Here is a 27,594-nt window from a genome sequence, read left to right as displayed (position 1 = left end):
GAATAATTTCTTCAGTTTGTATTCTCTTCCGTTCTCCACAATTTCATTCATTCTCTTACCATTTACTTACATTACATTTAGTCCTCCCTTCTCTTTCTTCACCACACTCTTTTGTTACAGTACCGTTTTAATTTTGATTTTTATTTATTTCTTTTGTTATCGCATTTAGTCACATTTTGTGTTTTTACAATTTTGTTTTATTTCAGAACTCTAACATTTTTGTTGTATTATTTCTATATTTTATTCATTCTAATTAACAATTTATTATCTTGTCCTTTTTTTATCCGACCTATGTTACATTTTTACTTTGTCTCCCATTAGGGAGGCGTTGGTGTCACTCTCCACCCTTCTTCCTAACTCTAGCTCACAGACTTTTGCATTTGCAAATATAGGACAGGAAGTCACGTGTTTTGATTAGTCAATGAGGAATTGGTCTTCTCTTATATTAAAATCCATATAAACAAGGCAGGCTTCCCTCAAAGATCGCGAAAATGCTGAAAGCAAATCATTTCCAAATGGTTCTATTATTTATTGACAGATTATTAATATATATTTTATTGCCTACATATTACTATTTAGTAACAGTTAACGTCTTACGGCTAAATTTATAGATTCATTAATTTGTTTTGAAAACAATTATCATATTTTAATAAAGCAAATACGTTTTATAAAACACAGGTTGATGCAAAATCGAATCGTCATTGGAAACTCAGTTATAATGGATCTTAATTAGATTAGCGAAGTCAAGATAATTCGTAGTAAAGCGTAAAGCTGCGTTCATATTAATGTGATGTTTAATAAGCGGATATTGCTCAAGTAATATTAGATATTGCAACATTTTATCAAAATATATTTAAAAAAAATAGTTAATATAGTAAATAAAGAATGAGATGGTTTATCTAAATGAAATCTGAACAAGAAAAAATTGAACCATCTAGCTGAGCTCAAGGAACTGCATTGAGCTATGGTGAATTTCCCTATGAGATTGAATCAGGAGTATAAAGACCGAATGAAAGAAATCTACATAGCCCAAAGGATTAGCAAGTTAGTGATAGAGGAAAGACTACATAGCTTGTAGAGTATACATAGAATGAAAACCACGGATCAGCAAGCGCAGAGTTCGACGTCTACCCATGGGATTGATAAATGACTTTGTTAAAGCCGGCGTGAAACACGAGCTGCAGGTCATTTTCAACCAGTCCTATTAAAAATATATGGAGGAGGTTGATGTTCATCAGTAGACTACGAATGTTTTGACCCCACTATATCTTGTAGGACAAGGTTCTGACATTCCTTAATGATTATTTTGGCATGCTTTTCTTTTTATTTCTATACTCTTCTATCATTTATCGTATGGTCTATCTTTCTTTTCTTTTTATTCTACAATTATCTATCATTCCCTTTCATACTAATTTTCGTTCATTCGTCGCTTCACTTTCTTCGCCTCATTCCTATAATATCACAGATCCGGATTATTATCACATTTCTTCACTTTAGTTTATGTTTAATTTATGCTTTTATATTCTTTTTTAATATGCTTGTTTATTATTTATCACAGTTTTCAGTTTTTATTATTAACATAATATTTTTTTGAGTTTGTTTATTATTTATCACAGTTTGTTTTTATTCAGGGTTTTATTTTAATGACTCTACCTCCTGTTTATTTGATTACCTACTCGACCTGTACCAGTTATATTTCTTTTTATTAAATCCTCTGATCTTCCTGTAGCATTTGAGGAACGAAAGCCTGTTATTGTCGTCGTTTATTAGGGGAAATATGTTGTCCAGTAAACTACGGTTGATGATGAAAAAGCTTCAGAAGCAGATATAAATTTATATTTTTTTATTCCAGCGGCGATTGGTGCTGTCATCGCAGGCACGATCCTGGCGTGGACGTCACCAGCGCTGCCCCAGCTAGAACCTCCAAAGAACACCACCATCACAAATAGCACAATAAACAATGTCACCATCATCGATAACAACCCCGCCAATATATCGATAGGAAATGGCAGCGTGCTTATAAATTCTTTAGGACAACCCGCGGATTTCTTACTGGATACTAAAGAAAGTAAGTATAAATAAATTTTATTTTTCTATTATTCAACCAGAGTTAATTTTTCTCAAGGAACGTTAGACATCGATTTCACGATTAAAATCTGTACTTATTCAAAATAATCAGTCGTATATGACACGTAATTACTGTTCCTAAAATTAGTACTTATTTTATGGTCAAATATGTACGATATTATGATACACTCCCGTATAACGTCTCTAACATGTTATAGATTTAAAAAAATTAAACAAAGACTTGTTAAAAAACCTATCATAACGTGAAAGACTTTTTAACTTGATTAACCTAGGAATTAAGGCTATTTTAAAAGTGAACACAAAAGAAAGTCGGAGTTTGTTGTAGACTGCCTCAAGATAAGGGCGCGTTTAAGTTGAAGAATGATATTATATGACTCAATCGGATTCAAATTAGGCTTTGTTATACATTACCTACACAAGTAGTCACTGTAAATTAACTTATATGGATAACAATATGTTTAAATGAATAAGTATTATTTAAGTTACGGGTGTCGCCACTTATAGGCCTCTCAACCGGACATTTAGTAAATCTATAGAGGAGGCGTAAATCCAGCGACCTACAGATAAAAAAACGAGCAGTAATTAAATTTAATATGTGGTTATCTGAATTTTGAAAAAAATTTTTCAATATGTATTTTTATAAAAGCCATGGGTTAGCAGCCTTTTTTAATAATGGTCAAATTTAAAATTAAATTCGTTTTGGCGGTCCGCATATAAAGTAATACATATAATTTACAAGACTTCATTTTTTATAAACATTAGAATTTAAAACATTAACTAGAGACTTCACGTACAAATTTTAATGCAAAATGTAAAAACTAAAAAAAAAAAACATAAAAACGAAATTACTTGAAATTTATAATGAGAACTTTGGAGCTCTTTTTTTACAAACTGATTAAAATAAGTCTGAATTGGCGTAATTGCTACACGTATGCAGCTTTCTAATCGCATTTACACTATTTAATTGTAGGTAATTAATTTAATAACAATATATTGATATATTGAGTTCCGATTAATTACGTTTACGATTAATTTTATAACAATATATTGATATATTGAGAGACAAAAAATTGAGTTAATATAAATATAAATTCAATATTAGAAATACTTGGTTGGCCGCGTGTTCGTCATCCCTGGTATAGAATGTACAATATATTGATTTAAAAAGTTGGAAATGAGCTATACATTCACATCCTTAAATGTTTTACACCTATAAGCATTCACCCTGTATTTAGAGTATATAAAATTCTTTTTATTATTATTATAATCGTATATTATATGCAATTTTAATCCGAACACAACTGCAGCGACTATCTTACTCATGGCGTCCGAATTCAAATATCGTTCGAATTTGAATGTGGAAGAATAATTTCTCTAAAAAGAACTAGATGACTCTAAAAAGAAATAGATGGCTGTTGTGGCCAGTACGGAGCGTTCTCACGTGAACACAATACATTATGCATGTAAGAAATACAATTCAAGTATCACTACACTACTTACTTATCACTAACATATATTACATAATTAAAAGTGTTATATAACTTCTTGTATTATTTATTTGTTGAATTCTATTTCTTTTTTCATTGCTGATCTCAATTCACCCAGTCAATCACATGCCAGTGTTATCCAACAGAAGTGACATGACGCCATCATTCCTGGCGTCCGTCCAAACGCCATCTTTGTTTTTTGCTCTTTCAGTCTTCACAGAAATGAGACGATGTACGACATCGACGGCCAATCTATCTCTTTTTAGCCAGCAATGGCGGGAAATAATTTTTGGATATTTTTTATTTATTTAAAATACTTTTATGATGTATTCAAACATTGTAACAAAAAACTTAATATCTATAAGCATTATATTTTAAGAAAAATAAATAATTAATACAAACAACTACGTACACATATAAACAAATTATTTAAAAAATATATATATCCGTACATAACTTACAACTGATTAAGATTCGATTTTTGAAATTTCAATTATTAATTGTAACTGACATTTTAATTTTTTTTATTTTCTCTCATATTTATTTATTTCTTTCTCTCTTCTGTTTTTGATTCTAATCAAATTGGGGTCTTCTGGCAAACCAAACTTGAAAATTTCGTTACCGGTGAGAGTAATGAGAGAATCTTTTATAAAAAAAAAATATCTTGTAAACAATGTATTCTATTGCTGTTTTATTAAACTATTATATACAGGATGGTTAAAGGTGTAAAATGGGGTTAATGTATAGCTCATTGATCAACAAATACGCCTATTTCCAAATAATCTGTACAAATTGATCACTCTGAAATACTGGAAAATAATTTATTTTATCTGTTAAAATGCGACAGATAATAAACAATAATTAATTTGAATATTAGTTTTGAAAACGCTTTTTCTTTTTACGTCATTTATTGTTTCTGAATTAATTAATAAATTTTGGGTAGGTAGTACCAAAAATTATTTGACAGCAATCGAGCTATACATACGCTCCTTTGAAAGGTTTACTATAATGAATTACCTTTTAGATAATTACCGAGGTTTGTGTGCATATAATAAAATATATTAATGTATTTAAAAATCTATACTTGATTGATATTTACGTCGTGTATATTCCGGCAAAGTGTAAGCCTATCACGTGTAATCGTGCGGTGGGTAGAGAGACGCTATCATTCCTGGCGTGACTCCAACACCATCGCGCGATCTCCACGAACTATTTCGTTCGTGGGTGTGCCAGCGTATTAATACATCCGCAGGCGGGGAACGTTCGAAAACAAATTTCGCGAACCACTGACGTCATTGCGTATCCGAATATTTACGTGTGTGTGTAGAGTTAAAATTGTACCACAGATAACAATAGGTCCATCGGTCAGTATATGCGAAGCGATTGGGAAACAAAATCATTCCAAATTTAAACAGCTTTGAGAATATTAAAATTATTATTTTAATATAGTAAAGCACAAAAACTAAAACTAATTTTATCTATTGAGATGTCATGCCTATAACTTCTGACAGTATAAGGTTTAAACAATAAATAATTTTGAAATATAGGAATTCGAAATTTGAAAATGCTTTATACGCATTTTTAATCATTATTTCTTAAGGTAGGATTGCCATACAATGATATGAAATATGCTATCTTTTCAAGCTTTACACCAATAATCAATCAACCTGTATACATACGTCGTATCCAACATACTACGAAAAGTAGCACTTTACCACTTTAAGTACAGGGGCGATCTGTCAAAATGCTTACTGAATCTTTTCCATTAGTATAAATTCTAAATAACAGATGGCGCTACTTAGATCGAAAGCCGTGTTAAATGACGGTTTATTTTTTCAAAAGGGGAGTTGATTTTAGGGATATAAGTAATATACAAATTTAAATTTTAGCTCAAAATTCAAGTACATGTAACTTTTGAATCGTCAATTATTTTTTACATTATAAGTAGGTCAGTATAGTCAATCCGAGAGTAAGCTTCCATCAGGTCGACATATTGATCTGCAGTGAAGAACGGCCCTGAAATAGTTGCTCTTTTTTATTGAAATTTAACAATATTTGATGCATACATTATCATATCAACATTGCGAATGTTTTAACTGATCAAGTTGCACACGTTTCGAATAAAATGAAAAAGAAATGATATGATGAGATGTATTTAATAATTTTTGATTTAAAGTCGAGTTAACCTATTTAATGTTTAAGATATCTTGAGAAACTGTTTTTTCAAACTTACACTCCGACCTATTAAGGATTTTTAACTTTTTGAAGACGATGTTTAGGCATGTATTCATCGTGTTTTGTCACTATTTTTAAAAAAAGTGTTTAAGTTTCGAAGTATAAATAAATTGTCAATTAATATGTAAAACTTATATCTTTTGCCTCGCTTTCACTGTACCAACGCCCTATTGGTCTCATGACATCTCTAGGGGCTCGCCTAACTCTTGGTCATTTGGCAAATGTTTTGCTCGAATCTTGCGTAACTGCTCTATTATTGAATGCGGCGTCAATATTTTGTTTTTCGAATAACGCCTTCGATTTTTGAATCGGTTCCAAGTTTTTAAAAAATAACGACTCGCTTCCTCATTCCCTTTTTGTGGGTACTTAAAAAACCGACAATGTCTTTTTGACGATTATAGTTTTTGATACATGTATATACTCCTTAGTAAGTTAGTATATAGTTTTGGTCAAAAAAAAAAGAAAGATTTTACATAAAATTAAACTTCATATTTATAGGTATTAATAAATATCATCATGATTATTTTAACGTAAATCGTCAACTGCTAAGTACCAATCTAAAATTTAAATTGAAAAAAAAAAGGAATGAAGAGTTTTATAGTATCTTAAGTAACAGATATAGATTTAGAATTGCCAAATTGAAGTGCCATTGTACAGGAGATTTATTACGCGTAGAACTGATAATTTTTGGGACCATAAGGTCATGGAGTAGAGACCACAGTCCGTCAAACGCAGCATATGACGTCCACTCACAATGAACATAGACAACCTTGAAGAAGATCTTCTGAAGACGCTGGACTCGAACCGCTTTCAGTCGGTCTTTATAGACATGTCTGTGGTAAAAAAAAAACAATATTTAGCCACTTCCGCACATGCAGTGGTAGTCGTGCATAAAAGTGCATTGCCCACCAGCCCGCTGATTCACAGAATGAATGTGTTTGGCACTAATCGGTGGAACATAACTCCTGGAGATGCCCCGTGGAGGGGTGAAACAAGTGTTGAGTGGTTTGGCGGTGGCAGTGGTGTAATTCGCATTGTTTGCCGCATACGCATTTATCAACGGGCTGGCGGGCGGTGCACTTTGTTGCACGACTACCACTGCATGTGCGGAAGTGGCTAAATATTGGTCCTTTTCGTACTTACGATGAACTTCCGCAAGGTAACGCCTGATTCCATTCTATCTGCTGCCTATCCTATTGAAACTTGTTTGTGGCGATCCTATATAATTAATGCACAAAACGTCAATTATATAATTTATTTTTCCTATAGGAATGAGACAAGGAACAATCGCCACAGGAGAGCTCGTTGCTAAAAAAATTAATATTAAATGTTTCTTCCAGGTTCCCTAGTGTCGTCAATCCTGGCCATCGGAGCGGCTCTGAGCGCTCTGCCCGTGGGAGTATTGGTCCAGCGGATGGGCAGGAGACCCACAATTTTACTTCTGGCTGTACCATTTATGATAAACTGGCTGCTGACCATATTCGCTAACGGAGCCGGCATGTTGATAGCTGCTAGATTTTTCGCAGGTCTTGCGACAGGTTAGTATTTTATTTTATTACTTTTAACAGCAATTTTTTTATCGAAGAACTAAAAAATGACTAGAAGACTAGGAAATTAGGTTCAAAACTTTCGTCCAAGTCCTACCAGCTTCTTATTCTATTTCAATTTGTTCTATTTATTATCAATAACTTCTTACAGTACAAAGTCACCTAGTACAGCTTAAAACTGAAATATATTTTATTCAATCAGAAATTAGAATTTCTTTCTAACAATATTATCATAACGCTACTTATTTTTTCTGAAACCATTTATATTATAATTTATTTAATAGGGTTTACCATATGTAAATTTATAGCAAATGGACTATACATTCATCCTTAAAAACTTTTACTACATATATTCAGTCACCCCGTATATATTGGAAGGGTGATCAATATTTAACAACAACCATCAATGTATCCTGGAGGTTAAGACACGATCCTACAGGGTGTATAAACGGGCTTAACGTTAAATATCGTTCTATTTCAGTCTATTTTATGATTAACCAGAAAACTTCTAAATGATATCAATACAATATTGACGACAGAGTCTTGTATTAGAAATGTGTTTATTTTCCAGGTGGAATATGCGTGGCAGCCCCGATGTATATAGGAGAAATTGCTGAGACTTCTATCCGAGGGTCTTTGGGTGCTTTCTTCCAACTGTTCCTCACCGTTGGCATCCTTCTAACCTTCGTCATCGGTGGCTGGACTCATTGGAGGACCTTGTCCATCATCTCTGCTGTGCTACCACCACTGCTCGTTGCCGTGTTTTGGTAAATATCTTAGTTTTTTTTCTTCATTCTTTCTGCATATTATGCGCAGATAGCAACATTTTGCGTTAATATTTTATGTTATACTTCTTACAAAATACAAGATAGGCAGACATTATCGGCCTGACATTAAGTAAATACTGGATATGAGTAGCACGAGATAGAGATAGAGAGAGACCTGGAACAGGTCTAAGTAAAGAGGAAAGTCCTATTCTACACAGTGATGTAGTGACGGAGTATAAAGCTATCCGAATTTTTATCCTACTCTCCGCCGAAGTTTTTAGGGTTCCTTGCTCTCACAGCGGGATTGTTTGTCAAGCATCAATAAGACAATGTCACAATTACGGTTGCGGTCTGTTTGAGGTCCTTTAAGTCTAACGTTATAAGGCCTAAGCGAGAGGCACACCGAATTACGTGACATTATTTGAACATAAATTTAGTTAAAATTATATCGACATAAAATAAAGAGCATTATCATTAACTTCGTGGTCTTCATAAGAAAACTCAATTTAGTCGAAGGATGCGCTGCTTGACATAGACCTACTGCATACATATCCAATAAGACCAATTTTTACACCACACATGCTACAGTAAAATCCTAGTAAGCCTAAAACTATGTAAGAAAAGGACCAATATTTAGCCACTTCCGCACATGCAGTGGTAGTCGTGCAACAAAGTGCACACACCGATAAGTGCCAAACACAGACTCCGTGTTTGGCACTAATCGGTGTAACATAACTCCTGAAGATGCCCCATGGAGGGGTGAAACACGTGTTGAGTAAATAAACAGTGGCAGTATGTATTTCGCATTGTTTGCCGCATACGCATTTATCAGCGGGCTGGCGGGCGGTGCACTTTGTTGCACGACTACCACTGTATGTGCGGAAGTGGTCAAATATTGGTCCTTTTCTTACTTAGGATGGACTTCCGCAAGGTAACGCCTGATTCCATTAAATAGCCTTAAACTATATTAATAATCATTGGAATTATAACATATATGGTTTACAAATTATACGTTATTTTATCATCATCCTTTTACATAGCCGTCCACTGTTGGACATGGGCCTGGCGAGGCAAATATTTGAAATAGGACCTGTTCTCCACTCCTGAACCTTAACCTCTTGGTGTTAACGTGATATTATTTTCCAGGTGGATGCCAGAAACGCCACAGTATCTATTAGGCAAAAACCGTCGCCGTGACGCGGAGAAGGTCCTCCGTTGGCTGAGAGGTCCGGACGCGGACCTTACAGGTGAACTCGAGGATATGCAGAAGGAAGTAAGTTACAGACTTAAGTCTATTACTTTTTTCACTAGACATGTAGCCTTGAATGCTGACAATTGTTCCTTCATAGATATTTGTTGCAACCTAGTGAAGGGTATGTTTACAATACAATAGGGGATTGAGACTTGAGATAGTAGGTCGCAGAATCGATCCCTAAGATACTATTTCATATAATTCACATTTTGTGCGTTTTTATATAGATTTGCCACTGCACACAAAAAAAGTTTACAGAGTATGGCTAAAAGCGTTCTTTGCGTACCATAATGCTATACTGTCATTGCCATACTAAACGTGGCGATTACGGTATCTCCCCATAGATATCTTTGGGGCAGGCCTTGCAGTGGGCGACTAAAATTATTATAATAATTTAATATTTTATTTCAGTATATTGAGTTATGTGACCTATTCGTAAAATGAATAAATAATTTCGTATTTATAATAAGCGTATTGTAAACTTCGTTGCGAACTCCGTTGAAATTATTTTATAAAGAACCCTTGTAATAAGGTGTTATTTTAAATGTTTCACTATTATCTTATTGTCTCCGAGAGGGGTGTCAAACTCAAAAGAAAACTCGGGCCAATAATAATACTTAACTTTAGATAGGCCGCAAAAAAATCAATGTTCATACAAAGTAATAGTTTTTATACTAGTAGATTGTCATTAACAGATAAACTCAAAACATTGTAAACGTTCTGAAAGTTGCCATTTCTTCACTGATACTACCTGTCCTATTTCGGGAGAAATCTTATAGGCCGAGATTACTTTCAAAATTATATTTTCGTTAATAGTTTAAAAAAGTACATTATAATTGTATATTCCGATTTTGTTTCTGTAGACTAAAACGCAAAAATGTTTATATCGGGCCGCGAGTTTAACACCCCTGGTCTACAGCTTACTGACAGACACATCCAGATACTCAAATGGCCATAACACTGGCAGCTTAGGCCTCTAACGTAGACTTCCAATAAGGCCGGTTAGAAATGGTCTTATCGTATATATCTTGCATTTAACGTTTTCCCAGAATTCTAATTTAGCCTAAGTCAATTAATAAATTTTAATTTCCAGGTGGACGACGCGTCACGCCAACGCGCTGGTATGCTCAGCATGGTGACCAACAAGGCCTCCCTCATGGCCCTCGTCTGCTCCCTCGGCCTCATGTTCTTCCAGCAGTTCAGCGGTATAAACGCCGTCATCTTCTACACAAACAACATCTTCCAGTCCGCTGGCTCCAACATCCCGCCAGCAATCGCAACTATCATCGTCGGCGTTGTACAAACTATTGCAACTTACATCTCGTCCCTGTTAGTCGAAAGAGCAGGCAGACGGATCCTTTTGCTACAGAGCTGTATTATTATGGGTCTGTGTTTAGTTGTCCTTGGAGTATATTTCAAGCTTCAAACTGACGGTGTCAACGTATCTACTGTTGGATGGCTACCCCTGGTTTGCTTGGTATTGTTCATCATTTCCTTTTCCTTGGGCTTCGGTCCCATTCCATGGATGATGATGGCGGAGCTGTTTTCCGTAGAGTTCAGGGGATCTGCCTCCGGTATCGCTGTCATTACCAACTGGTGTTTAGTGTTCATCGTCACCCTTTGCTTCCCGTTGATGAAGGATGCGATCGGTATTTACAGTTGTTTCTGGTTCTTCGCAGCTTTTATGCTTATCTGTGTGTTTTTCGTTTTCTTTTTAATACCAGAGACAAAGGGGAAGACAGTGTCTCAAATTCAGGCTATTTTAGGTGGAAAGAAGGTTTAAAGTTTGATGTGGTGAATTGTTTTAAATACTCAATGGTGTAAGATTGTTGAGATGTCCGTCTGGCCGCCGGGGACTTTTGTGTTTTTAGATATAGTATATATGTGCGTATGTTTGGTTAGTATGATATGTATCATAATATATTTGACTTTAAAAGTCAAATTTCTATTAAACAAAACTAAAACTTATCAGAGATTTGTTTAAAATTAGCCTTGCTTTGGAATTTATTTGATAAAGTGTATAGTTGAATAAATATGCGATATAGATATTTTTAGTTTCATAATTTCTTCCAAGACCAAAGTATATTCGTATTAGGTTTCAACATATAAATTTGTTTGAATGCTTGGCTACAGAATTGGAAGATCGAATTTACAGTTACATGTCACACTAATGTATGTATGCAACGTATGAATGGAAAGTTTTTATTGCTTTAACGTGTATGTGATCAATTTAGAATTTAAAATGTAGATTATTTAACAGACATGGAATATTTTAATTAAGAACAAATGTATATTGTAAATATAAGTAATTAGTGATGAATATATTGTGCCAAATATTTTAATAAATAATAATGTTGAATTGTGCAATCACTTGTGAAATAATATACGATAGAAATAATTTTCGAATCAAACTTTAACCATTCAGTGACTATTTTTAGAATATTTTATAATACAAGTGCAAATTGTGAATATTATTTGGAATTTATTTTATTTTACATTATTATACTATTTATTATTTACAATTTTGATGTTATTTGTTGCTAATAAAATGTTGGGTTTTTAATAAAGTTTTTTTATTGTTATTTTAAAAGTGTGGAAAATATTTTTTTCACTAACTCTCCCCCAAGGATCAGCACGATCATCAACGGATGTATCTCGTCTACTACTACTATAGACAAGCAATTCTTCGAGGTAAGTCGGTGACCTAGGTTCTTCTCCTGGTCTTCATATTCCGAAACTGAAACTCCGAGAATAGCTCTCTCCATCGCTCTCTGGGTGACTTGAAACTTTTCATGAAGCCCACCGTAAGTTACCACTTTCCGGATCCTAAGTCATCACCGGCAACACACACTGAACAAAGACCTTTATCTTCAAGCATTGCGTTTTGGACGAGAAGATATTTCGGAGCTTTAGGAATGCTGCCTATCCGAGTTTATTCGGCGTGTGGTCTCTTTTAGTTGGACGGTTTGTCCCAGGTATATGGGCGGCTCTAGCTCGTATACCAATGAAACCCTGGCGCCCCCTTGGCCTGACCCCCCTCCCCGTCGTAACAAGAAAGTTTTATCATATTCCAACAAGCTATTTTATAAGTAAGTATAGCCTACAGTATGGTATTAGTTACGGCCGTTTTTCTGACGCCGCCTTAAGACGGCGGCGCTCGTGTGCATTGCACACTCTGCACTATAGGTAAAGCCGCCCATGACCAGGTATATATACAAATACCTGAGTAGGTACAACATGGATATTAGACATCAGATATCAAGTTAGAAATAATTAACTTTGATATAATACATTTATTAATAACTTTAGATTTACTACATCAGTACAGAAATAATTGCGAACAAAAACACGGGACGAAATTTAAAACATAGACGAACCATTTGCCGAACAATCCTTGGATATGACTTTCTTCTCAATGTTATCTATCCTACTAGATAATTCTGTTAACCTTTTCTCTATTGAATTCACGTCGCTTCTAAATCCAGTAACTGTCGCGTCGAGCTCCGTCAAGAATTGAATTTTATTACAAAGTTCATCGTACTTTTGTGATACGAAATCTCTTGCATTCTGCGAGTCCATCAATTCTTTATCTATCCTTCTTATTATCTCATTTCTAAGTTCATCGAGCTTCGTTTCCAAAACCAGACCGTATATGTTCGGTTTATTAACGTCTTCACTTTCCTCGTTTAGTTTTTCTAAAACTTTAATTTGGTATGCCATTTTGATATTTCTATTGTAATATTTAATTGCATACTCTGAATAAATTTAGTTTTACGAAACTCACGACCATTTTTATTTTGGCCGAAATATATTTTTAACGTACAGCACACTTTGGATTTAATATAATGACATTATTGACAATTAGATCAGGTGTGAATAGATTATTTTTAATATGTCAATAATAGCCAGTAAGCTAGATCTATGGTGGAGGTCTATGTCTAGTAGAATTATGATCAGTAAGAAAGGGACTAATATATAGCTACTTCCGCTATGTAGCAGTAGTCGTGCAATGAAGTGCACCGCCCGCCAGCCCGCTGATACATGCGCGTGCGGTAAACAATGCGAATTATACAACTACCACCGTTAATTCACTCAACACGTGTTTCACCCCTCCACGGGGCGTCCTCAGGAGTAATGTTACACCGAGTTAAAAATATAATTAAATATATATAAAGGTTGACACGTTTGTAGTGGTTATATATTTCTTTTATTGCCTTTAGAGTCGCGGTTGTATATGGAGCAGTGGCGTACCTAGGGGGGGGCGGTGGGTGCGGTCCGCACCGGGCGGCACTTACCTTGGGGCGGCATTTTTTAAATATACTTATAGTTGTAAAAAGCAACATATTCATTTCATATTTATTTTCTTTCTTGAATAATAAATTAAAATTCTGTTCCCAACATTGTAATTTTGTTAAGAATTTTTTTAACAATTTCAATCAGTGTCGGTAGTTGCGAAAGAAGCTTCTCAAAATTGAAGTTGATAAAAAATTATCTTCGTTCTACAATGAGTCAATTAAGACTACAAAATCTTGCAATATTGCCAATAGAACAAGAAATTACAAATAATTTTAATTTTGAGAGCATTATACACGATTTTTCTAGTATGAAAGGTAGAAAGAAGAGTAGATATTATATAAATATGTTTACGAGTGCATACACATATGTCTAAAAAAATTTACTCTGTGTATATTAATTAATATTGATTAAATAACTTAATAATTTATTTATGTGTATTAATTTATAAAAAAACCACTATTTGATTGACTTATAATAGAAGGGGCGGCAAACTGGAGACCGCCCCGGGCGGCAAAAGTTCTTGGTACACCACTGATATGGAGGGTGCTCCGACTACCTTCAGCGACTGTGGACGATGATTCAACGTCGTCTTAAATCATATCAATAGTATAGTTTGTAAGGACAAAGTTTTTAGTGAAGTGTAAATAATGTCTACCCTGCAAGGGACTACCCTCTAATAGTCCTGTGGGTTTCTTCCTAGGGCCAGAAGGTCCTGGAGATAATAACTACACGCAGTTCAAAGTAGAGGTGTGTATTCATTCGAGCTTCGACCATATTTATACGTATGTAAAGAATTAAATTTCTGTGGAATTCCCCTTTTCGGTACATTGCTAATGATGTAGCTCCCACAGTTCCCAATGGAGTTACCGCAGATCAACAATTTATGTTGTGATTTGTCTTTAAAACTTGCACTGCAAGGCCACCAAACGTTTTACAACCGGAGTCTGGACACATTTTAAATCTTCACACAATCATTATAGTTTCTGTAACAGAATTTGCACTACTGGACATAGGCGTTCCTCATATATTTTCAATAAGGCCGATAGAGAGATAACATTATAAAATTAGTGCTTTCAATGTTAGACAATATATCAGTTAAATCAAAGGGACAGTCGATGATCTATATACAACACGTATTTATAACTTATAGTACGCATTTTGCATTATAATAGTAACTATAGGTGAAAAGGATATTACATAAACTGGTTTTGTATCTGTGGGACTCTTTCTAGGGCCTGTAGGTCGTGAGGCAATAACAAGACGAAGTTCGAAATAGAAGTGTATTCGTTAATTTGGGCTTTGTCCGTATTTATCGACGAAAATAAATAAGTATATTTCTGTGGAATTCCCCTTTTTCGATACGCCGCTGACAATGACGTAATGTTGCTGCTATAATACCTTTGTAAATAAAGAATTATATTCCTGTGGGATTCCGCTTTTCTATGCGACGCTGACGATCACGTCATGTTACTGCCATAATAACGAGTAAATAAAGAATTATATTTCTATGGAATTCCTCGTTTTCAATGCGCCGCTGACAATGACGTAATGTTGCTGCCATTATACCTATGTAAATAAAAAAATATATTCCAGTGGGATTTCGCTTTTCGATACGTCGCTGACAATGACGTAATGTTGTTGCCATAATACCGATGTAAATAATGAATTATATTCCTGTGGGTTTCCTCTTTTCGATGCGTCGCTGACGATGACGTAATGTTGCTGCCATAATACCTTTGTAAATAAAGAATTATATTCCTGTGGGATTCCGCTTTACGATGCGCCGCTGACAATGACGTAATGTTGCTGCCATAAAACCGCTGTAAATAAAGAATAATATATGTGTGGAATTCCTCTTTTCGATGCGCCGCTGACAATGACGTAATGTTGTTGCCATAATACCGATGTAAATAATGAATTATATTTCTGTGGAATTCCTCTTTTCGATGCGCCGCTGACGATGAACTAATGTTGCTGCCATAATACCTATGTAAATAAAGAATTATATTTCTCTGGGATTCCCCTTTTTGATGCTCCGCTGACAATGACGTAATATTATTGCCATTATACCGATGTAAATAAAGAATTATATTTCTGTGAGATTTCCCTTTTCGACGTAATGTTGCCCCTACATATCGATATCCAGTAACAAGGTAAAATGAAAGGCCTTTTTTTATTATTTACACAATAATTAAGTATAACATGTTACGCTTGAAGTTGACAATGATGACACAGGAAATATTGGGAGTGGTTTCCGAAGTGTCCGCTTACTACTTGTGACGCTTATCTATAAGATATGCCAAGTGCGTGGCGCTTTGCTGTAACGAAGTCTTATCTATATCGTACAATCGAATAGATTTATTGGAAAATTTTAAATCGGTAACATGAGGGGATTAATACTAGGCTACTGGCTCCCGCATACCTTTATGTTTGGTCATCATAAAACTATTTTTGTTGGATAAATAACTGTGTTTATAAATGTCGACCGATGTATTATATGATAGCAAAGCTTTTTCGATTAAATACAGATTATATATGTGCTCAATAATTGGTCTTGCGTTTCTTTCACGGTTTCATTAATGAACTATAAAAAAAAATTAATTTCTAAACGTGTTTCTGTAACAGAATTGTTAGAATCATTTTAATCCTTTGCTTTCATAGATTATTTTCACATTTTCTTCTAAAAATTCATAATGACATAAATATTTTATTATCAAAAGCGTTGGATAATTTTTACACACACACACGTATACACGTCGTCGTTATGCAGAAATTGTATAAGAAGTGTTTAATAAATAAATAAGCATCTTCCTTCTTATACTTTTAATTGATTTGTCTGTATTATTTTTTGTCAGTCAGTTTTGTTATTATTTTACTCCGAGTCTAACCCTTTTTCTTATCTTAAGTTTTGTTCCTATTTATTGTGATCTTCACCATTCTTCTAAATTAATCAAGAAATGTAGAGCGCGGATTGTCTTCGCCTGTTAGGGAAGCGATGCTTCCTATTTCTATCTTTTTTTTTTTTCTAAATCTCGGAATCAGAGGGGCACTGGCATAATATTGGTATATACAACCCAAAACTGAAACAAATCAATGTATGATTTATTTTTTGTAAATCATCCGATAACCACGGACTGCCAAGCAGCGTAAGAGGTCTGTAAGAATTAAGAAAGGGACTAATATAGCTACTTCCGCTATATTATTATTACATAGCGGAAGTAGCTATATATTAGTCCCTTTCTTACTTACGATGGACTTCCGCAAAGTAACGCCTGATTCTATTAGTCTGTAAGAAGAACAGATGACCTTGGTAAAGGTCGTTGGATGATGCTTGATACAAAACGCTTCCATTCTGTCATATTGTTTGTAAATCTATGGGGAATACATATGTCAAGCAGCGGACGCCTGATGTCTGAAATGATTATATACATAACGATATACACATATAAAGTATAAATACAATAAATAATGTAATGCAACCTTTATGGAGATTCCAGCTTGTTAAAGAAAAACATTATAGCAATCGTTTTGAATGCGCGACGATTCTTGATAATAATATACAGGAGGAAAAATAGAGTAAGTGTGACAAAAACAGATAGTGTTCAAATTCAAATTCAGAATATCTTTTTCCATTTTATATTTATTTTTGAATCATCGAGCAGCAACGGCACAGAATGCTGATCTGTTGGGACGAATCGCCCAAACACTCAACAGCTGCTTCTTTAAAATGAAATTTAGTGTAAAAAATGTACCATGAAAATGAATCAATAAACCAAATTTCCCACATATAGATGAAATAAAATTGAATGTTATAATAAGATCTATATATTTTGATATATTACAATAGAGTTGTGAGTGAAGATACAAGGCAGTCTGATTATATACATATATAATCTTCGTACTATTTAGTATATGTAATGCTCTCTGTAATGTCCAGCTATACCAGTAATCACTAGTTACGTATTCAAAACCGGAAGACGCCAATGCTTGTTGTTTTTTTTAAAATTATAATTGTTCTACAATATACTACACTGAATGTAACACGCACCATTGTGGACTTTCAAGTACCATTTACTTATATTGTTATCCACTTTGGATCATTTATAATTGTAAAAATTATAAACGACATGAGAAAAATGCGAAAGGTTCCATGGCATGGCATTTTAGGTATAGGGAACCTTAGGAATAGAGAGATGTTCTCTATCTAAATTGAAAGTAAAGATTTGTGTGTAGCATGGTTGTTCCATACATAACACTTTTACACGATGCTTTATTTTCAAAATTATTTACTTATTTATGTACCTGCGAAAATATTAATGATTGATTTGTTTACATTAACTTTTATTTTCGTATTTATTTTTCATGCTTCTCAATTCTTATATATACTTTCTATGCATCGCCTTCAAGACGAGGATATACCTTCGACACATCTCATACAACAGATTAAAGATTAAAAAGGTTGCTCAAACCTGGTAAAATATTGGAAATACACCATCCAATATTTTACCAGGTTTGAGCAACCTTTTTAATCAAAGAATCAATATAAATTTTAATTTTTTTTGGCGGGCCGCACATAAACTAACTCACATAAATAATCTACAAAACTTTTTTTTATATAAACAAAAAATTTAAAAATGTAAAATTAAAAAAAGAAAAGCTGTCATGTACAAATTAAAAACAAAAAATTGCGCAGATGCCCCGCGCTCATTTCGTATATTTTAACAAGTCGATGTGCGAGTATCTCGTCATAAACAGATTGTTTTGAGTTAGTAAGTCCATACACCATTATAATAAAATATTGATGGGAGAAAATCGATATAATAAATTATATTTTTGAAACGCATAGCGCGCCGCAACTCGTTTAAAGTACCGCGTGTTGTTCATACATACATTCATGATTCATACAACTCAAGAAATTGAGGAGTGGACCTTTGAGTAGACCTTAACTACTTGGAAATAAAGGTCAAAACTCCTATCCACAATTTCTTTATGATTTAGGTACATATTTTAATCTATTGTATGTAATATTGTTTCTTTATAATTATAGTACTTTATATGTAATACACTTACCTACATAGGTATAAACTGCATAGGTAACTAACATAACACCGAGTATTGTCGATAATGATGTGTAAAAACACTGTTCTTATATTTTAGTAGGCGAGTTTTAAACCGTTTAAAAAGATTTATTTGGGGTTTTAAACCGCCACTTTTGGTTTTAAACGTTTTAAATCGGCTTTTTTACATCTATAGTCTCATATAATAAATTTTAATTTCCAGGTGGACGACGCGTCACGCCAACGCGCTGGTATGCTCAGCATGGTGACCAACAAGGCCTCCCTCATGGCTCTCGTCTGCTCCCTCGGCCTCATGTTCTTCCAGCAGTTCAGCGGCATAAACGCCGTCATCTTCTACACAAACAACATCTTCCAGTCCGCTGGCTCCAACATCCCGCCAGCAATCGCAACTATCATCGTCGGCGTTGTACAAACTATTGCAACTTACATCTCGTCCCTGTTAGTAGAAAGGGCAGGGAGACGGATCCTTTTGCTACAGAGCTGTATTATTATGGGTCTGTGCTTAGTTGTCCTTGGAGTATATTTCAAACTTCAAACTGACGGTGTCAACGTATCTACTGTTGGATGGCTACCCCTGGTTTGCTTGGTATTGTTCATCATTTCCTTTTCCTTGGGCTTCGGTCCCATTCCATGGATGATGATGGCGGAGCTGTTCTCCGTAGAGTTCAGGGGATCTGCCTCCGGTATCGCTGTCATTACCAACTGGTGTTTAGTGTTCATCGTCACCCTTTGCTTCCCGTTGATGAAGGATGCGATCGGTATTTACAGTTGTTTCTGGTTCTTCGCAGCTTTTATGCTTATCTGTGTGTTTTTCGTTTTCTTTTTAATACCAGAGACGAAGGGGAAGACGGTGTCTCAAATTCAGGCTATTTTAGGTGGAAAGAAGGTTTAAAGTTTGATGTGGTGAATTGTTTTAAATACTCAATGGTGTAAGATTGTTGAGATGTCCGTCTGGCCGCCGGGGACTTTTGTGTCTTTAGATATAGTACTCGTATATATGTGCGAATGTTTTGTTAGTGTGATACGTATCATTATATATTTGACTTTAAAAGTCAAATTTCTATCAAAACTTATCTGAGATTTGTTTAAAATTAGCCTTGCTTTGATAAGGTGTATAGTTGAATAAAATACGCGATACAGATATTTTTAGTTTCACAATTTCTTCCAAGACCAAAGTATGTTCGTATAATTTTGTTTGAATGCTTGGCTACAGAATTGGAAAATCGAATTTACAGTTACATGTCACACTAATGTATGTATGCAACGAATGAATGGAAAGTTTTTATTGCTTTAACGTGTATGTGATCAATTTAGAATTTAAAATGTAGATTATTAAACAGACATGGAATATTTTAATTAAGAACAAATGTATATTGTAAATATAAGTAATTAGTGATGAATATATTGTGCCAAATATTTTATTAAATAATAATATTGAATCGTGCAATCACTTGTGAAATAAAATACGATGGAAATAATTTTCGAATCAAACTTTAACCTTTCAGTGACTATTTTTAGAATACTTTATAATACAAGTGCAAATTGTGAATATTATTTGGAATTTATTTTATTTTACATTATTATACTATTTATTATTTACAATTTTGATGTTATTTGTTGCTAATAAAATGTTGGGTTTTTAATAAAGTTTTTTTATTGTTATTTTAAAAGTGCGGAAAATATTTTTTTCACTAACGCTTCCCCAAGGATCAGCACGATGACCGACCGATGTATCTCATCTACTACTACTTTAGACAAGCAATTCTTCGAGCTAAGTCGGTGACCTAGGTTCTTCTCCTGGTCTTCATATTTCGGGTTCGATATCGCAGCGAAACTCCGAGAATAGCTCTCTCCATTGCTCTCTGGGTGACTTGAGCCTTCTCATAAAGCCCATCGTAAGTGACCACTTACCAGGCTTTAAATCATCACCGGCAACACACACTCGACAAAGACCTTTATCTTCAAGCATTGCGTTTTGGACGAGAAGATATTTCGGAGCTTCAGGAATGCTGCCTATCCGGCTTGGATTCGGCGTGTGGTCTCTTTTAGTTAGACGGTTTGTCCCAGGTACAGGGGCAGCTCTAGCTCGTGTACCAATGAAACCCTGGCGCCCCCTTAGCCTGATCCCCCTCCCCGTCGTAACAAGAAAGTTTTATCATATTCCAACAAGCTATTTTATAAGTAAGTATAGCCTACAGTATGGTATTAGTTACGGCCGTTCTTCTGACGCCGCCCTAAGACGGAGGCGCCCATGTGCATTGCACACTCTGCACTATAGGTTAAGCCGCCCATGACCAGGTATATATACATATACCTGAGTAGGTACAAAATGGATATTACACATCAGACATCAACTTAGAAATAATTAACGTTGATATAATACATTTATTAATAACTTTAGATTTAATACATCAATACAGAAATAATTGCGAACACGGGACGAAATTTAAAACATAGACGAACCATTTGCCGAGCAATCCTTTGAAATGACTTTCTTCTCAATGTTATCTATCCTACTAGATAATTCTGTTAACCTTTTCTCTATTGAATTCACGTCGCTTCTGAATCCAGTAACTGTCGCGTCGAGCTCTGTCAAGAATTGAATTTTGTTACAAAGTTCATCGTACTTTTGTGATACGAAATCCCTTGCATTCTGCGAGTCAATCAATTCTTTGTCTATCCTTCTTATTATTTCATTTCTAAGTTCATCGAGTTTCGTTTCCAAAACCAGACCGTATATGTTCGGTTTATTAACGTCTTCACTTTCCTCGTTTAGTTTTTCTAAAACTTTAACTTGGTATGCCATTTTGATATATCTATTTTAATATTTAATTGCATACTCTGAATAAATTTTGTTTTACGAAACTCACGACCATTTTTATTTTGGCCGAAATATATTTTTTAACGTACTGCACACTTTGGATTTAATATAATGACATTATTGACAATTAGATCAGGTGTGAATAGATTATTTTTAATATGTCAATAATAGCCAGTAAGCTAGATCTATGGGGGAGGTCTATGTCTAGTAAAATTATGATTAGTAAGTAAGGGGCTAAAATATAGCTACTTCCGCTATGTAGCAGTAGTCGTGCAATGAAGTGCACCGCCCGCCAGCCCGCTGATACATGCACGTGCGGCAAACAATGCGAATTACACAACTACCACCGTTAATTCACTCAACACGTGTTTCATCCCTCCACGGGGCGTCCTCAGGAGTAATGTTACACCGAGTTAAAAATATTATTAAATATATATAAAGGTTGTCACATTGTTTTGTAGTGGTTATATATATTCCTTTTCTAGCCTTTAAAGTCGCGGTTGTTTATGGAGGATTCTCCCACTACCTTCAGCGACTGTGGACGATGATTCAACATCGTCTTAAATCATATCGATGGCCTAACAAGGTTTTTAGGGAAATATGAATTATGCCTACCCTGCAAGGGACTATTCAATAGTCCTGTGGGTTTCTTCCTAGGGCCGGTAGGTACTGGAGGTAATAATTACACGTAATTCAAAGTAGAAGTGTGTATCCACTGGAGCATATTTTTATGTATATAAAGATTTATATTTCTGTGGAATTCCCCTTTTCGATACATTGCTGTAGATGCAGCTCCCACAGTTCCCAATGGAGTTACCTTACACTACAAGGACACCAAACGTTTCACAACCGGCTTTTGGACGCATTTTAAATCTTCCCACAATCATCACAATTTCCGTTCCTCAGATATTTTCAATAAGGCCGATAGAAGGATAACATTATAAAACTAGTGCTTTTAATGTTAGACAATATGTCAGTTAAATCGACTGGACTGTCGTTGGTCTATATATAACACATATTTATAGCTTATAGAACGCATTTTATATTATAATAGTAACTGTAGGTGAAAAGGATATTACATAAACTGGTTTTGTATTTGCGGGACTCTTCCTAGGGCCTGTAGGCAACAACAACAAGAAATCCGAAGTAGAAATGTGTTCATTCATTTGGGCTTCGTCCGTATTTGTTGACGGAAATAAAGTAAGTATATTTCTCTGGGATTCCTCGTTTTCGATGCGCCGCTGACGATGACGTAATGTTGTTGCCATAATACCGATGTAAATAAAGAATTATATTTCTGTGGAATTCCTCGTTTTCGATGCGCTGCTGACGATGACGTAATGCTGTTGCCATTATACCGATGTAAATAATGAATTATATTCCTGTGGGATTCCTCTTTTCGATGCGCCGCTGACGATGACGTAATGTTGTTGCCATAATACCGATGTAAATAAAGAATTATATTTCTGTGGAATTCCTCGTTTTCGATGCGCTGCTGACGATGACGTAATGCTGTTGCCATTATACCGATGTAAATAATGAATTATATTCCTGTGGAATTCCTCGTTTTCGATGCGCCGCTGACGATGACGTAATGTTGTTGCCATAATACCGATGTAAATAATGAATTATATTCCTGTGGGATTCCTCTTTTCGATGCGTCGCTGACGATGACGTAATGCTGTTGCCATTATACCGATGTAAATAATGAATTAAATTCCTGTGGGATTCCTCTTTTCGATGCGTCGCTGACGATGACGTAATGCTGTTGCCATTATACCGATGTAAATAATGAATTATATTCCTGTGGGATTCCTCTTTTCGATGCGTCGCTGACGATGACGTAATGCTGTTGCCATTATACCGATGTAAATAATGAATTATATTCCTGTGGGATTCCTCTTTTCGATGCGTCGCTGACGATGACGTAATGCTGTTGCCATTATACCGATGTAAATAATGAATTATATTCCTGTGGGATTCCTCTTTTCGATGCGTCGCTGACAATGACGTAATGTTGCTGCCATAATAACGATGTAAATAAAGAATTATATTTCTGTGAAATTCCTCTTTTCGATACGCCGCTAACAATGACGTAATGTTGTTTCCATTACACCTATGAAAATAAAGAATTATATTCCTGTGGGATTCCTCTTTTCGATGCGTCGCTGACGATGACGTAATGTTGCTGCCATTATACCTATGAAAATAAAGAATTATATTCCTGTAGGATTCCTCTTTTCGATGCGCCGCTGACGATGACGTAATGTTATTGCCATAATATCTATGTAAATAAAGAATTATATTCCTGTGGGATTCCGCTTTTCGATGTGCCGCTGACAATGACGTTATGTTGCTGCCATAATAACAATGTAAATAAAAAAAAATATTTCTGTGGAATTCCTGTTTTCGATGCATCGCTGACGATGACGTAATATTGTTGGCATTGTACCGATGTAAATAAAGAATTATATTTCTCTGGGATTCCCCTTTTTGATGCGCCTCTAACAATGACGTAATGTTGTTGCCATTACACCTATGAAAATAAAGAATTATATTCCTGTGGGATTCCTCTTTTCGATGCGTCGCTGACAATGACGTAATGTTGCTGCCATTATACCTATGAAAATAAAGAATTATATTCCTGTAGGATTCCTCTTTTCGATGCGCCGCTGACGATGACGTAATGTTATTGCCATAATATCTATGTAAATAAAGAATTATATTCCTGTGGGATTCCGCTTTTCGATGCGCCGCTGACAATGACGTAATGTTGCTATTATAATACCTATGTAAATAAAGAATTATATTCCTGAGGGATTCCTCTTTTCGATGCGCCGCTGACAATGACGTAATGTTGCTGCCATAATATCTTAGTAAATAAAGAATTATATTTCTCTGGGATTCCCCTTTTTGATACGCCGCTAACAATGACGTAATATTGTTGCCATTATACCGATGTAAACGAAGAATTATATTCCTGTGAGATTTCCCTTTTCGACGTAATGTTGCCCCTGCATAACGATATCCAGTAACAAGGTAAAATGAAAGGCATTTTGTTATTATTTACACAATAATTAAGTATAACATGTTACGCTCGAGGTTGACAATGATGACCCAGGAAATATTGGGAGTAGTTTCCGAAGTGTCCGCTTACTACTTGTGACGCTTATCTTTAAGATATGCCAAGTGCGTGGCGCTTTGCTGTAACGTAGTCTTATCTATATCGTACAATCGAATAGATTTATTGGAAAATTTTAAATCGGTAACATGAGGGGATTAATACTAGGCTACTGGATCCCGCATTCCTTTATGTTTGGTAATCATATAACTATTTTTGTTGGATAAATAACTGTGTTTATAAATGTCGACCGATGTATATGATAGCAAAGCTTTTTTGACTAAATACAGATTATATATGTGCCAAATAATTAGTCTTGCATTTCTTTCACGGTTTCATTAAGGAACTATGAAAAAAAACTGATTTCAAAACGTGTTTCTGAAGCAGATTTGTTAGGATCATTTTAATCTTTTGCTCTCGTAGATTATTTTCACATTTTCTTCTAAAAATTTAATAATGACATAAATATTTTATTATGAAAAGCGTTGGATAATTTTTTACACACACACACACTTACACACGTCGTCGTTATGCAGAAATTTTATGAGAAGTGTTAAATAAATAAATAAGCATCTTCCTTCTTATTCTTTTACTTGTTTTATCTATATTATTTTTGTCAGTCAGTTTTGTTTATTTTGCTCCGAGTCTAACCCTTTTTCTAATCTTAAGTTTCTTATTTATTGTGATCTGCACCATTCTTCTAAATTAATCAAGAGATGTAGAGCGCGGATTGTCTTCGCCTGTTAGGGAGGCGATGCTTCCTATTTCTATCTTTTTTTTTCTAAATCTCGGAATCAGAGGGGCACTGGCATAATATTGGTATATATAATCCAAAACTGAAACAAATCAATGTATGATTTATTTTTTCTAAATCATCCAGTAACCACGGACTGCCAAGCAGCGTAAGAGGTCTGTAAGAAGTAAGAAAGGGTCTAATATAGCTACTTCCGCTACATTATTATTACACAGCAGAAGTAGCTATATATATTAGTCCCTTTATTACTTACGATGGACTTCCGCAAAGTAACGTCTGATTCTATTAGTCTGTAATAAGAACAGATGACCTTGGTAAAGGTCGTTGGATGACGCTGGATTTAAAAAGCTTCCATTCTGTCATATTGTTTGTAAATCTATGGGGAATACATATGTCAAGCAGCGGACGTCTGACGTCTGAAATGATTATATACATAACGATATACACATATAAAGTATAAATACAATAAATAATGTAATGCAACCTTTATGGAGATTCCAGCTTGTTAAAGAAAAACATTATAGCAATCGTTTTGAATGCGCGACGATACTTGATAATAATATACAGGAGGAAAAATAGAGAAAGGGTGAGAAAAATAGATTGTGTTCAAATTAAAATTCAGAATATCTTTTTCCAATTTATATTCACTTTTGAATCATCGAGCAGCAACGGCATAAAATTCTGATCTGTCGGGACGAATCGCCCAAACACTCAACAGCTGCTTCTTTTAAATGAAATGTGGTGTAAAACATGTAAAACCATGTAAATGAATCAAAAAACCAAATTCCGCACATACAGATCAAATAAAACTCTTGAATGTTATAATAAGATTCATATATTTTGATATATAATATAGAGTTGTAAGTAAGGAAGCAAGACATTCAGATTTTATGCATATATAATCTTCGTACCATTTAGAATATGTAACGCTCTCTTCATTTAATAAGGCTAGCTATACCAGTAATCACTAGTTACGTATTCAAACCGGAAGACGCCAATGCTTGTTGATTTTTTTTTAAATTATAATTGTTCTACAATATACTAATATACTACACTGAATGGAACACACGCCATTATAAACTTTAAAGTGCCATTTCCTTATATTGTTATCCACTTTGGATCATTTATATCATAATTGCGAATTATATACGATATGAAAAGCATGCAAAAAGGTTCCAAAATGAAATTGAGCCGGCATGGCATTTTACGTATAGGGAACCTTAGGAGTAAAGAGATGTTTTCTATCTAAATTGAAAGTAAAGATTTGTGTGTAGCATGGTTGTTCATGTTGCTCATGGTTGAAAATATTATTGATTGATTTTTTTACATTAACTTTTATTTTCGTATTTATTTTTCATGCTTCTCAATTCTTATATATACTCCCGATGCATCGCCTTCAAGGCGAGGATATACCTTTGGCACATAGCATACAACAGATTGGTGGATTTCCATTATTTTACCAGGGATGAGCAACCTTTTTAGTCAAAGTCAATATAAATTTTAAATTTTTTTGGGCCACATGGGCCTATAAATTTTTTTTTTTTTTTTGGCGGGCCGCACATAAACTAACTCACATAAATAATCTACAAAACTTTTTTATATAAATATTAGAATTAAAAAATGTAAATTTAAAAAAAATTGAAGTTCATCGACAAATTAAAAACAAAAAATCGCACAGATGCCTCGCGTTCATTTCGTATATTTTAACAAGTTGATGTGCGAGTATCTCGTCATAAACAGATTGTTTTGAGTTAGTAAGTCCATACACCATTATAATAAAATATTGATGGAAGAAAATCGATAAAATAAATTCAATTTTTTAAACACTTAGCGGACCGCATAAACACGTTTAAAGTACCGCGTGTTGGTCATCCCTGATTCATACAATCAAAACATTTTTATTCATGGTCAATTTTTTTTAAATCTTAATATGACATATTTTTATTATTCTTGTTTTATCGTTATAGATCTATTTTTTTGAATGGCTATGTTTTGGGTTCCTCTATTTCGAATGGGTACTTTATTAGCAGTGTAATATTTGTTTTTCGATTTTGTTTTTATTTTTTTTACCATCTTCTATACTTCCTCGTCCACGCCTCCTCCATGTTGGATAGGTACTTTGTTTACAAAGGTAAACATTTTTTTCAG

The 27,594-nt window shown here is 34.5% G+C and overlaps 2 protein-coding genes across 3 annotated transcripts in view; both read left to right on the top strand.

Annotated features, from left to right (window-relative positions):
• Window positions 1-11,421, top strand: part of LOC137925917 (facilitated trehalose transporter Tret1-like) — a 30,240-nt gene extending 18,819 nt beyond the window's left edge. For both annotated transcript variants that reach the window (XM_068769403.1, XM_068769404.1), the window contains 5 exons: window positions 1,853-2,068; window positions 7,151-7,348; window positions 7,929-8,124; window positions 9,271-9,397; window positions 10,470-11,421. In XM_068769403.1, the coding sequence (XP_068625504.1) occupies window positions 1,853-2,068; window positions 7,151-7,348; window positions 7,929-8,124; window positions 9,271-9,397; window positions 10,470-11,159 (1,427 nt within the window). In that variant the 3' untranslated portion in view covers window positions 11,160-11,421. The remainder of the gene's footprint in view (window positions 1-1,852; window positions 2,069-7,150; window positions 7,349-7,928; window positions 8,125-9,270; window positions 9,398-10,469) is intronic.
• A 7,537-nt stretch (window positions 11,422-18,958) lies between these two features.
• Window positions 18,959-19,724, top strand: LOC137925918 (facilitated trehalose transporter Tret1-2 homolog). The gene has a single exon (XM_068769405.1). It carries the CDS (start codon window positions 18,983-18,985, stop codon window positions 19,640-19,642), a length of 660 nt encoding a protein of 219 aa, XP_068625506.1. The 5' UTR covers window positions 18,959-18,982; the 3' UTR covers window positions 19,643-19,724.
• The last annotated feature ends 7,870 nt before the right edge of the window (window positions 19,725-27,594 follow it).

This window comes from Battus philenor, unplaced genomic scaffold, assembly GCF_028537555.1.
Source record: "Battus philenor isolate CCGP_79_NKW_IND1 unplaced genomic scaffold, ilBatPhil1.0.hap1 SCAF_28, whole genome shotgun sequence".
NCBI lineage: Eukaryota > Metazoa > Arthropoda > Insecta > Lepidoptera > Papilionidae > Battus > Battus philenor.
This window is presented reverse-complemented; position numbering and strand designations above follow the sequence as displayed.

Bases quoted from the DNA above. Each gene is read 5' to 3' on its own strand.
- LOC137925918 (XM_068769405.1), top strand. From the start codon at position 18,983: ATGCTCAGCATGGTGACCAACAAGGCCTCCCTCATGGCTCTCGTCTGC.